This window comes from Nycticebus coucang, chromosome 11, assembly GCF_027406575.1.
Source record: "Nycticebus coucang isolate mNycCou1 chromosome 11, mNycCou1.pri, whole genome shotgun sequence".
In the NCBI taxonomy this organism is placed as follows: Eukaryota; Metazoa; Chordata; class Mammalia; order Primates; family Lorisidae; genus Nycticebus; species Nycticebus coucang.
The window spans coordinates 120,136,711-120,148,487 of NC_069790.1; the positions used below are offsets into that span (position 1 = coordinate 120,136,711).

Below are 11,777 nucleotides of genomic sequence, written 5' to 3' on the forward strand. Positions count from 1 at the left end.
CTGAATTGGCTTGACCCATTTCTCAGAATTGCCTTGACACATGGAATAAAATGGATTGTTGTCAATTCCGTTAGCGCACTGTAAAACATACTTCTTTCCTCAGCCACAAGCCCTTCCATCATCACCTGCTCCCAACATCTGTCAGCCCCCCACTTGAGGCTATAGTCACATCACTTACTGGAAACACAGAAGGCAGGGGAAATGTCCCTTGTATGTCCATGGGTCAGTGTTTGTAAGGGACAGAAGTGGGGAGACTTGGCCAAGGAGAAATTTCATCAGTGAGAATTTTAAAAACGATGCTGGGACTTCTCCTCAGATGCCTCAAAGCATGAAGTGGGAGAAAGAACATTTTAGTCTCCAAACCTAGAGGAACAGTGTAAAAACAGGAGCGTGGCCAGTGGTAAGCCCTCAACCGTCTAGCCATCAGCCCTGTCCCGAAATTGGCTTTGTCTTGCATGGGGTCAAGTGTCTTTCCCAGGGGAAGTTTGTTCACAACAACTGGCGAGTGGGAATTATAAAGTCCAGCTCCTCACCTTTACCCTGAAAGTCCATCCAAACTTTAGAGCTCCAGGTGGACTGGCATTCACTGTGACTACTTCTCAGTCTAACTTCTCCCTGCCTGGTCCTGGGCTCTTTCTGTCCCTTAAGTGTATATCCAGTGAGCACCCCCTAATAAACCTCCTTCATCTGTATTCGCTCTTCCTCCTCTCAAGAGTCTCCATCCCTTGGAACCCAACTTTTTACATAAGTACACCTAATTATTGAGCCAATTCAGTAGGTGTACTGAATTTACATAAGTACACCTACCTATCACTTCTATTAGGAAACTTACTAACATAATTTATAATATTAGTAGTTCAATAGAAAAAAAACTGGAAATACTTCAATCAACATTAAAAGAACATTGTTTTCCAAATATATACCTCAGATAAAAGCCTTTAATAAAATAGAACTAAATAAAGTTTGTATATGCTGATTTTAAAATAAACTGATTAGTTGCAATAACCATTTCCTCTCTTTCTCTGTGGGGGTGATGGTCCTACACACAAGCAAAGGAATATTTGAATGATTTAAATTTTAACTCTTTGGGTCATTCTTTGTGAATATGAACACTTTGATTATTATTGCACACATTGCCTAGATGATTTCTCCTAGGGGCATGTCCCATGAAATCACAGGGCTGGACAGGGAAAAAACCTGGATGCCCAGAAGCGATGAGTGATTTATGGGTAAATGTCTGGAGGGCTAATGGCTGCTGCTCACCACCAGACTCAGCCAAGGCTGGCTCCTCTCCAGCTCCCTCCTCTGTGCCCTCATCCCCCGTACAGTGCTTCTCTGAGGTGCCCTGATCCTGTGCTCTCCCTTCTCTGCCAGTGGCACCTGCCTTCAGAACAGCCCCTGCTGCCAATGGGGTGAGATTGAAGCCCTCCTCAGAGGGACAGTTGCATTTAGGCAAATGTCTAACTGTTGGGACACAGTCCACGTGGGGAGGAGGCAAACCTACCACTTCCCTGGCATTGCTGTCTTTCTTTCTTGTCCAGACAAAATCATTCAAACACTCTTTATTGTCACTTTTGAAAAGAAGATTGGTCTGTATGTTGGCAAATGCGGGTTGAAGGAGAATTCCAAACACAGGCACATGGTGGGGCTCTTTTACAGTTGAGAAGCTGGGCAGAGGTTAAAGAGCAGAAGGGGCCATCTGAAGTCTCTGTGTTCTTTTCTTTTTCTCCTGAAGTAGAGCCGGAAGGTAACAAGTTTAAACCAGGAGCCGTCTTTTTCTTTTCACAATAAATCAGGTAAGCTTACATTTACTAAATGTTTGGATATTGATTTCAGGGTCTCAGGCCATGCTTAATTTATTTTGATTTTTTTTAGAAGAAATTTGCCCTGTTTTAAGGGAAACAATTCAGAGTGACTTCCGTCAGCTGAAACGAAACCAGTTTACAGGGTAGCCGCATAGCATTTATTTTTCACAGTACTGGCAAAGAGTTTCCTTAGCATTAAGTCAGTAAAAAATGCTAACTAGGAAGAATTTGGGCATTAGCATGTGGCTGTAAGCTTTCTGTGCTAGGAGACTTGGTCAGTGCCTGACAGATTTAAGCAAGAGAAACTATCTGATGAAAATGAGCCGATATTTCTCACTATGTAGCTACTGGATCTCAAGGGCTTCATTACCAGTGATTACCAGGGCATGAGGAAAAGTCAAGTAATTGATGGATCCGATAAGGTGTATTTCTGGTTTAAAGACAATCTACATTTGGGAAGTCTCGCTCTTAATTCATGGAGTCTCTCGGCAAAGGCTCCACTCTAAGAGAGTGGTTTGGGGAGACCAGAAAAGAGGAAGGGACAGGATGGGGGAAGGAGAGAAGGAAGAGAGGACTGAGCCTCCGCTGTGAGGAGGGGCACACCTGCAAAGAAGCCGGGAGAAGTGAAGGGAGTGAGGACAGGGAAAGGGAAAGAAGCGGGAGGGCTGGTGAGAGGAAGGAAACCAGAGAGCAGGGCTTGGGATTGACAGATGAAACCACATCTCCGGGGGGCCTGGGCAAGTGACTCAATGTCTCTGTTAAATAGGTACAGTAATTCTCTTTTTACCCACCTTGTCCATTATGAACAGGCAAATGAAACATGGTTGTCTAGAAATGTAAGGGTCTCTCGTGATTTAGAACTGAAAAATAAAATTCCTTGTCTCTCTGTCCCTCAGGAACACAATGGATCCAAATGAAAGCCATCACTCTGGTGAGCAAGGGACCTCCTGTGTGGACCTCTTTCTGATGATATCAGGGCAAAATTGTTAAAGGGGGGAGCAGAGACAGATCTTATTCTAACTCCCACCAATGCCACCATCACTAGGTCAAAACTGCTAAAACATTCTACCAGGAACCAAAATATGCATTCAGACTTTTCCTTTATCCACTGATCTTTTAGATCTGCCTGGAACATTCCATCTCCTGCCATTCACTCTTCTCTCTCTCTCTCCTTTCTATAGGTTTGCTCTCTTCCCTCCCCTCCCCTTCTCTGCTCTCCATCTCTGGGGGGTGGGGTTCTCTTGCTTTCTCTCTGTGTCTTGACCTCCCCTGTCCTACTGTCTCCTAGCTCTTTGCCTGCCCCCACCACCAGCCCTGTCTTTAGTCTCTCACATCAAGAAAAGCACAGATCTCCCTCCCCTCCAAATCCACTTCACACTCAACCCCCATCTGTGACAATGGGGTGGGACTTTGGTTTCCTTGTGGCTGGAACTTTCTGATTGAACAAGCAGAACTCTGTGAGATCCAAATGAGGAGCAACAGCTTTTCCCCCTCCCGACATGGCCTCTAATCATGCAACCTTACCTCTCAGCACCATCTTAGGCAGATTGCTTTCTGATTCTCATGGATTATAAGAACACTCTCATTAACATTACCGTGACACATAACATCAAACTTACATTCCGTCTGGCTTCTTTTCTTGCTGGTTCTGCTTCAGCCTTAGCTCTGGGACCTTCTAGAGGTCCCCTGTCCCTCCCAGTTCTGCCTCCTCAGCTCTCCTGTTCTTCCCTCTTTCTGGGTCAGACAGGAAGTGGGATAACTGGAGAAAGATGCCAAAACCCTGGGGTCCCATGGTCCCGAAGTTGTCTCTGGGCTGGTTCCCGATCCCCAACATACTCCTTTCTGGGACTGACACTCTGCACTCCCCTGACACTGCTGCACACTCTCTGGTGACTTCTTTGACCAGACATTGTCTCCTTCTCTCAGCAGTAAAGAGAGTCACACCCCCTTGCCACCAAAGGCAGACCTGTGGGCAGATTCCATTAAGGCGGCCGTGCCTAGTTATTTTCTGCAGGACCCATTCTGTCCATAGGGACCCCATAAGGCCAGTATTGCTTGCCCTGGTCTCCTAGGTAGCTGTAGCCAGCCTTGTAAATGTGGAATTCTCTAGAAAGGAAATAGACACCAATGTCCATGTTTATTCATGTCCCCAAACTCCAGGTAACATTTGCTCATTTCTCTCAAAAATTTGTTCAAAATTCTCTTTACTTTGCTCCACTTTAGGAGAGTTACAAATTTCTGTAGTTCAGCAAACATTCATCTCAATTTCTTGAGGCAAGCACAATATTTACAAGTAGTAGTTTTAGAGACCCCTTGTCTTGGCTTAGCATGGGGAATGGTCTTTCCCCTGTGCCCTCCCCATGGAAGAAAAGGACACAGCACTGGCTGGTAGGCCAGTAACTAGGGCAAAAGTTTCTATTACGTCCATTGTGAGGCTGTAATCGCACCGGAAAATAAGAGCCCACGGATTGCAGTAAACTTGTTTAGGAGAGAAAATACTTACGTATGTGTAACAGGGGTTGGCAGAGCAATGTGACAAAGCACTGCTACTTCAGGCATAAAACAAGGTAAAAGGCAAGCTTTTCAGTTCACACAATTTGTGAATTTTAATAGCTCTATACCCTTGGACAAGCTTCAGATTTATGGGCAAACTAAGGTAAAACAAGGTAGGAAGAAGAGGAGCCTATGCATAAAAGATTAATTAGCCCTTTCCCTTCCTTTCTGCCTGAGAATTTAATCTTTGGTTAAACTTTCCAGTTATGATTCTCAGGTAATTTAATATGAGTAAAATGTCTACGACATTATTAGAAACTTTGCTTGTGGTTAAAAATTTCCCTTCATGGGTGAATTATGTCTATACCCAGAGAACTATTGATACATGATGGGGAGCTGTGTTTTGGAATTCCCCGAGCAGAGTGACTCTTGTAACTGTTATGTTCCTTCCAGAGAATTCAGAGGCTAAGAGAGCCCCAGAGTTGTTACAGGAGACACTGGCTCCTATGGGTCAGGAAGGCCCAAAGCACCATTTCCTTGCCCTGAGATGATTCCCACTAGGAGGAAGGCCATCTGACAAGCTGTTTCCCATTCTGAGTAGACTAGCACCTCAGTGAGCCCCAAGCAGTGCTGTGAGCCAGAGAGGCCATTTGAACCTAACAAGACCCCTGGCGGGTACCTAATCCTAACTCAAACTCCATTGCCAGAAGGAGCAAATAAGATAAGGCAGGTAAACCACTTGGACTAAGCACTCAATAAACAGTAGGTGTCACCATTATTAACTAGCTGGTTGGCTTTCTTTAAGTTTCTTTTCTTTTTTTTTTTGAGACATAGTCTCACTCTGTTGCCCAGACTCAAGTGCTGTGGCATCATTGTTCACAGCAACCTCAAACTCCTGGGCTCAAGCAATTCTCCTGAGTAACTGGGATTACAGGCATAGGCCACAATGCCTGGCTAATTTTTCCATTTTTAGTAGAGATGGGGTCTCGCTCTTGCTCAGGCTAGTCTCTAACTCTTGAGCTAAGTTGATCCATCTGCTTCAGACTCCAGGAGTGCTGGAATTATAGACATGAGCCACCACCCCCAGCCTTGTCTAAGTTTCTTAACCACTATAGGGCACAGTTACTTCATTTATAAGGAGGCTGCTGTTCACAAAGTGATTAAGTACACCAGCACTATTTTACATTCTTTATGTATATTGGCTTGTTTAATCCTTCAAATAACACTACATGGTATAAACCATTTTTTTTCAAGGTGTAGAGAAACTAAGCAGTTATCCAAAATCACATGGCTAGCAACTGGAAAACAGTGAAAAGTAGGCAGTACAGATCCAGATTCTTTATTCTTTCCCACTGCTGTTGCCTCACAGAAAGCTAACTCCCTTCTAATAGAGTTCCATCTTGGGTCTTATATTTTTACTCTTTGTAGACTTCCCTTCTCCAACTTTCTCTAACTCAACGGGGTTAGCAGGAGAATCCTGGTATTCTAGGAACTCCTAGATTCCTCTCCAAGATCTACTTCCAGAAAGATTCCTCATTTATAATATTCCAATTCATTTATATAGGTCAAATGTTCCTTCTTTACAGTAAAAGAGAAAAGAAATGACCCCAGAAGTCAGAATTAACCCTGCCTTGCAAGTTAAGTGGCTCCCCTCTCTCTGCCACAGAGCAGCTTCTTGATTCTGCCACTAACTCATCCCAGACAGTCATTCCTTTCACCACGGCATGGGCCAGCAGAAACGGCATGGTGGCTTCCATGCTTTCCCCTTTCATGTGTCTGAAAGACCTTTATACCTCTGTTCCCATTCATTCCTCTCCCCAGAACCCTACACAGGTTGAGGGATACAGGGAAGAAGAGAGAGGAGTTTACCACATTCTTTCCTTGCCTAATATAAAGATTATGCTATCCTTTCTAAACACAAGTATGATATCCTCTATAAACTATCAGCTGTTTCTTTATTAGTAAAAATAATTTTATACTACTCATTCTGTTATTTCCCTGGTCCAGTCATTTCCCTGGTGATCATGACCACACTCTGCCCAGCTAAGGGGAATTTCTACCAGTGGAGCAGAGCCAGGCTGCTTACCCCATCTTGAGATGGAACCCACACTCCTGGCTACACATCTCTGATCTCCATAAAATTTGTCTTCAAGAGGGCCACAACTGAGTGATTCAGGCAAGAGTTAAGTGATGAGATAAATCCATCTCATCATCCAAGCATGTTCTTTCAGAGTCCAACATGAGACTATCCTGCAGTCCTAGAGAAATCAAAATGTTTTAAAAACCATAATTAATACATTTTTTTGATAATGGACTTAGCTTTTATTTCATAAATGCAATAGAATGTAGGAGTATTTTTTCCCATAATGAGGAATGCCTCCTTCTCATTAAAAATATTCCATTGCCATGATCAGAAGAGTAATAACACAGTAAACTTGTTCCTAATAGGACCATGTACAAAAAGCCAACATGCCAGTGGATCAGAGCTGAGAATCATTCTCGTGGGCAAAACAGGAACTGGCAAAAGTGCTACAGGAAACAGCATCCTTGGGAAGCAAGCATTTGAATCCAAGCTGGGTGCTCAGACCTTGACTAAGACTTGCAGCAAAGGTCAGGGAAGCTGGGGTGAGAGAGAGATGGTCATTATTGACACACCAGGTGTGTTTTCTGAGAAGGACCAGTGTGAAGAACTGTACCAAGAGGTGCAGAGGTGCTACTCACTCTCTGCACCAGGACCCCATGTGCTGCTGCTGGTGATCCAGCTGGGCCGGTACACCACCCAGGACCAGCAGGCTGTCCAGAGAATGCAGGAGATCTTTGGAGAGGATGCCCTGAGACACACAATCATCCTCTTTACCCACAAGGAAGACCTTGATGGTGGCTCCTTGGTGGACTATATCCATGACTTGGACAACAAAGCCCTCAGCAAGCTGGTGGCAGCAGGTGGGGGTCGTGTCTGCGCTTTTAATAACCGAGCTGAGGGCAGTGATCGGGATGACCAAGTGAAGGAGCTGATGGACTTAATTGAGGGCTTGATGAGGGAGAGGAGGGGCGGCCACTTCACCAATGGACTGTACAGCCTCGTGCAAGAGCCAAACTATGGATCTGTCAGGTCGGAGGAAAGATTAAAGAACTTCAGAGGGAATCTGGTAAAGCACATGGAAATTCAAAGACGTCGCACAACCACAGCCAAAGCAAATTGCCTACAAAGAGGCCTAATCAAAACACAACTGTGTGTTTTATTTTGTATTCAACTGTGTGTCAAATTGCTGGTTCTGTTGTTCTGTGTGTTGTGCAGCATGTGCAAGTTGTTTCACTCCTTACTCTCTGGCATGTGCCATTTATTTTGTAGCTTTTTATGCATTATACTCAAAGAGGTCATAATAATTTTGAGATGGACCATTGTTCCACAACGCAAGCCTTCTGGGTTGTAGTTACAGTCAGTGATTATTAGTATTTACTCACTGTCCTTTGGTGGGTGGATCACAGTGCCTTCCCTGTAGAATGTGGTGCCTCGTGTCATAACTAAGATTCTGTGAAATGTTTAAATCTTAACAATTACACCGCTTATTAAGGAACCAAATTATTTAAAAGCTACTATTTGATTCGAATTACAGTACTAAAATTTTTTGAAAATGGTAAATATAAAATTCCTCTCTTTTGCAAATCTCTAACAATTTTTATGCTCCTGAAAACACCTTTTCTTCTTCATAATACTAATAACATGTATTAATATGAATATAATAAAAATAGCAATAAAATAATACTAAGTAAAGTGTAAAGTTCCTAGGATTACCTATCTTTAACACACTTTTCTAGGTTTTGCATCAGAAGATGGTAAGTAGACTCAGGTTCATTTACTCTGTAACAGAAAAAATTTGTGCCCAAAAAGAACACACAGACACACACATTAGTAGTCTGTTTTATGTACATCATATTTGATTAACATTGAAAGGGGTTTAGTCAGAATTTAGCCCTGGCACCCTTCAAATTTAGCGTTGAAACATATATACATAGAGGCTTATTAGACGTCAGGCAAGATGGTGAACTGGATATTCTAAAACTTTATCTGCTAAATGCAAGTAGAGGCTAATTGTATTAATATTATAAGAAAGTAAATTTTTATGATTAATGAGCTTACCAGAAAATAAGGGAAATTCCAAGGGTGAAGAAAATAAGATATATATAAAAAAGAATGTGAATATTTTAGGAGGAGGACTCCCCAGGCAATTGAAGCAATATCAAAAATACACTACTGGGACCTGATCAAACTAAAAAGCTTCTGCACAGCCAAGAACATAGTAAGTGAAGCAAGCAGATAGCCCTCAGAATGGGAGAAAATATTTGCAGGTCATACCTCCAATAAAGGTCTAATAACCAGAATCCACAGAGAACTCAAATGTATTAGCAAGAAAAGAACACGTGACCCCATCTCAGGGTGGGCAAGGGACTTGAAGAGAAACTTCTCTAAAGAAGACAGATGCACCATCTGCAGACACATGAAAAAAAATTCATCGTCCTTAATCATCAGAGAAATGCAAATCAAAACTACTTTGAGATATCGCCTAACCCCAGTAAGAGTAGTCCACATAACAAAATCCCAAAACCAGAGATGTTGGCGTAGATGTGGAGAAAAGGGCACACTTCTACACTGCTGGTGGGAATGCTCACTAATATGTTCCTTCTGGAAGGATGTTTGGAGAATACTTAGAGACCTAAAAATACACCCGCTACTCCGTCCTATAATTCCTTTACTAGGTTTATACCCAGAAGACCAAAAATCACAATATTATAAAGACATCTGTACCAGAATGTTTATTGCAGCCCAATTCATAATCGCTAAGTCATGGAAGAAGCCCAAGTGTCCATCGACCCACGAATGGACTAGCAAATTCTGGTATATGTATACCATGGAATATTATGCAGCCTTAAAGAAAGATGGAGACTTTACCTCTTTCATGTTTACATGGATGAAGCTAGAACATATTCTTCTTAGCAAAGTATCTCAGGAATGGAAGAAAAAGTATCCAATGTATTCAGCTCTACTATGAAGCTAAATTATAGCTTTCACATGAAGACTATAACCCAACTATAGCACAAGACTATGGGGAAAGGGCCAAGGAAGGGGAAGGGAGGGGGGAGGTTTTGGTGGAGGGAGGGTAATGGTTGGGGCCACATCTATGGTGCATCTTAGAATGGGTACAGGCGAAACTTACTAAATGCAGAATACAAATGCCTACATACAGTAACTAAGAAAATGCCATGAAGGCTGCATTGAACAGTTTGATGAGAATATTTCAGATTGTATATGAAACCTGCACATTGTACCCCTTGATTGCACTAATCTACACAGCTTTGATTTATCAATAAAAATAAATAAATTAAAATAAAAAAATAATAAAAAGAAAGAAAAGAAAGAGGAGCTGAAACTGGAGTTGAGGCCTAGGAGTAATAAGCAAACATGTCTAGGTGACCGGTAGACAAACACCAAGATCAGTCCTGAGAAGGAGAAGCTCTGTCCTGGGTTGTCAGTGAACACGGGGAGCTAATTCTAAGGCTTCTAACCAGCAGAACATGGCATAAGTGATAGAATGTCACTCCAATGATTTATATAGCTCTAGGAAGATGCACTCCCCCTCTTATGCTGGCCCTCAAGAAGCAAATTTCCACATTGTGAATTGCCTATGGACAGGCTAAAAGGCAGAAAACTGCAAGCAGCATCTAGGACTTGGAGGCGTGCTCTAGCTAACAGCCAGCAAAAAGTCAAAGTTGTCAGTCATACAGCCACACAGAAATGACTTCTACCAACATTCTGAGGGTTCAAAGCTTTCATCAGTTGAGCCTATGATAAGACTTCAGCCCCAGCTAACACCTGGATTGCAGTCTGGATTGCAAACCTGAAGCAGAGAACACAGCTAAGCGAGGCGTATGCTCCTGACCCACAAACATTGTGAGATAATAAATGTGTGTTGTTTTCAGTTGCTAAGTTTGTGGTAATTTGTTATGCAACATTAAGCCACTAACATATGTGGGGAATCCAGGTAGAGTTCAGAAAACTCCTTGATTTGAGAAGAGGGAGCTCTGATTATAGAGAAACAAAGGTGGTGGATATTCACAGAACAGAGCCTGTAATCTCAGCTCTTTGTAAGACCAAGGTGGGAAGATTGCTTTAGACCCAAGAACAGAGTATAGCGAGGAGAGAGCTGCCCAAAAGGAACTCCAGATGCCTGTAGAGATCTCCCTGATCTTATAGTTGGGTACTCATCAGTGCATGCATGTGATGAAACTCCCTGAGGACAGAGAAAAAACCACTCAAGAGGATTAGGGAAAAGAGGGTCGTGCATTGCACTCACAAGGGACCAAGAATAGCTTCTGTCCCCACCAGACAAACAAAAAAAGCTTGTGATTCATGGGACACTGGGTAGAACACACAGAAGAGCTTTGCCCTTAGTTCCAGACTGAAAACTTCTCTGTATATCTAACTAATCTTAAAAGCAAGACCTGAAGAATCAAACTATTTCCAAGTAACTTAAATGCATCCCAGAAGGAAGCTCAAGAATGTTTACAAGAGTAGAAAAATATTCAGCACCCATCAAGGTCAAAACCAGATGTATGGATCTAATAAAAAATTACCAAAAATGAAAAGTGGCAAGAAAATATGACCAATGATGAGGAGATAAGTCAATCAAAACTGACCTAAATATTAGAATTAACAGCCAAAGACATCAACACAGGTGTTACAACTGTGTTCTGTATGTTCAAACAGTTAAGTAGAGATGTGGATGACAGAAAACAAAATCTGAATTTAACTTCTAAAGAGGAAAACGACCATGTAAGACATGAAAATTACACTGAATAGAATTAACAAAATATTAGATTTTGAAGGAAAAAGATTAGCAAACTTGAAGACAGAGCAATAGAAAAGTTCCAACAGAGAAAACAGAAAAGGAAAAAATAGCAATAACTTTAACAGAACAGAACTTCAATGAGCTGTGGGAGAACCTCAAGTGGAATATTACATGCAACTGGATTCACTAAAAATAAAAGAGGGACAAAAAAAAATTTGGAAGAAATCATGGCCAAAGTTTTCCATATTTGATGACAACTATAAACCCAGAGATCCAAGCAGCTCAGTGAACCTCAAGCAAATAAAACATGAAGACAGCCAGACACAATGACCCACTCTCAGCTACTTGGGAGACTGAGGCAGGGAGGTCATTTGAGCTCTGGAGTTCCAGGCCTGGTGCACTGTGATTACCACTGCACTCCAGCTGGGCAACATAGTGAGATCCTGTCTGTACCTCCCTTTTTTAAAAATGAAGAAAACTATACAAAAGGCGTATTACAATCCAATTGATCAAAACCAATGATAAAGGGAAAATCTGTGCCGTCGGGATCCGGTGGTGGGAAAAGTTGCGGGTGGAAATCGTCAACACTCTGGACATTTTCAGTTGCGAAATCCCCGAGGCAGAGCCCAAG

The 11,777-nt window shown here is 42.4% G+C and overlaps 1 protein-coding gene across 2 annotated transcripts; it reads left to right on the top strand.

Annotated features, from left to right (window-relative positions):
- The first annotated feature begins 1,193 nt into the window (after nucleotides 1–1,193).
- On the top strand, nucleotides 1,194–8,043 carry GIMAP2 (GTPase, IMAP family member 2). Of its 2 annotated transcripts, XM_053609191.1 has the most exons (4): nucleotides 1,194–1,412; nucleotides 1,736–1,796; nucleotides 2,702–2,736; nucleotides 6,747–8,043. In XM_053609191.1, the coding sequence occupies exons 3-4, from the start codon at nucleotides 2,709–2,711 to the stop codon at nucleotides 7,730–7,732; spliced, it is 1,014 nt and encodes a 337-aa protein (XP_053465166.1). In that variant the 5' UTR covers nucleotides 1,194–1,412; nucleotides 1,736–1,796; nucleotides 2,702–2,708; the 3' UTR covers nucleotides 7,733–8,043. The 2 variants fall into 2 exon arrangements, with proteins under 2 accessions (XP_053465166.1, XP_053465165.1); XM_053609190.1 differs by lacking the exon at nucleotides 1,194–1,412 and having other exon boundaries at nucleotides 1,485–1,796.
- Nucleotides 8,044–11,777: the final 3,734 nt, after the last annotated feature.

Bases quoted from the DNA above. Each gene is read 5' to 3' on its own strand.
- GIMAP2 (XM_053609191.1), top strand. From the start codon at position 2,709: ATGGATCCAAATGAAAGCCATCACTCTG. The intron at 2,737-6,746 runs GTGAGCAAGGGA...TGTTCCTAATAG, and splicing joins AAATGAAAGCCATCACTCTG to GACCATGTACAAAAAGCCAA.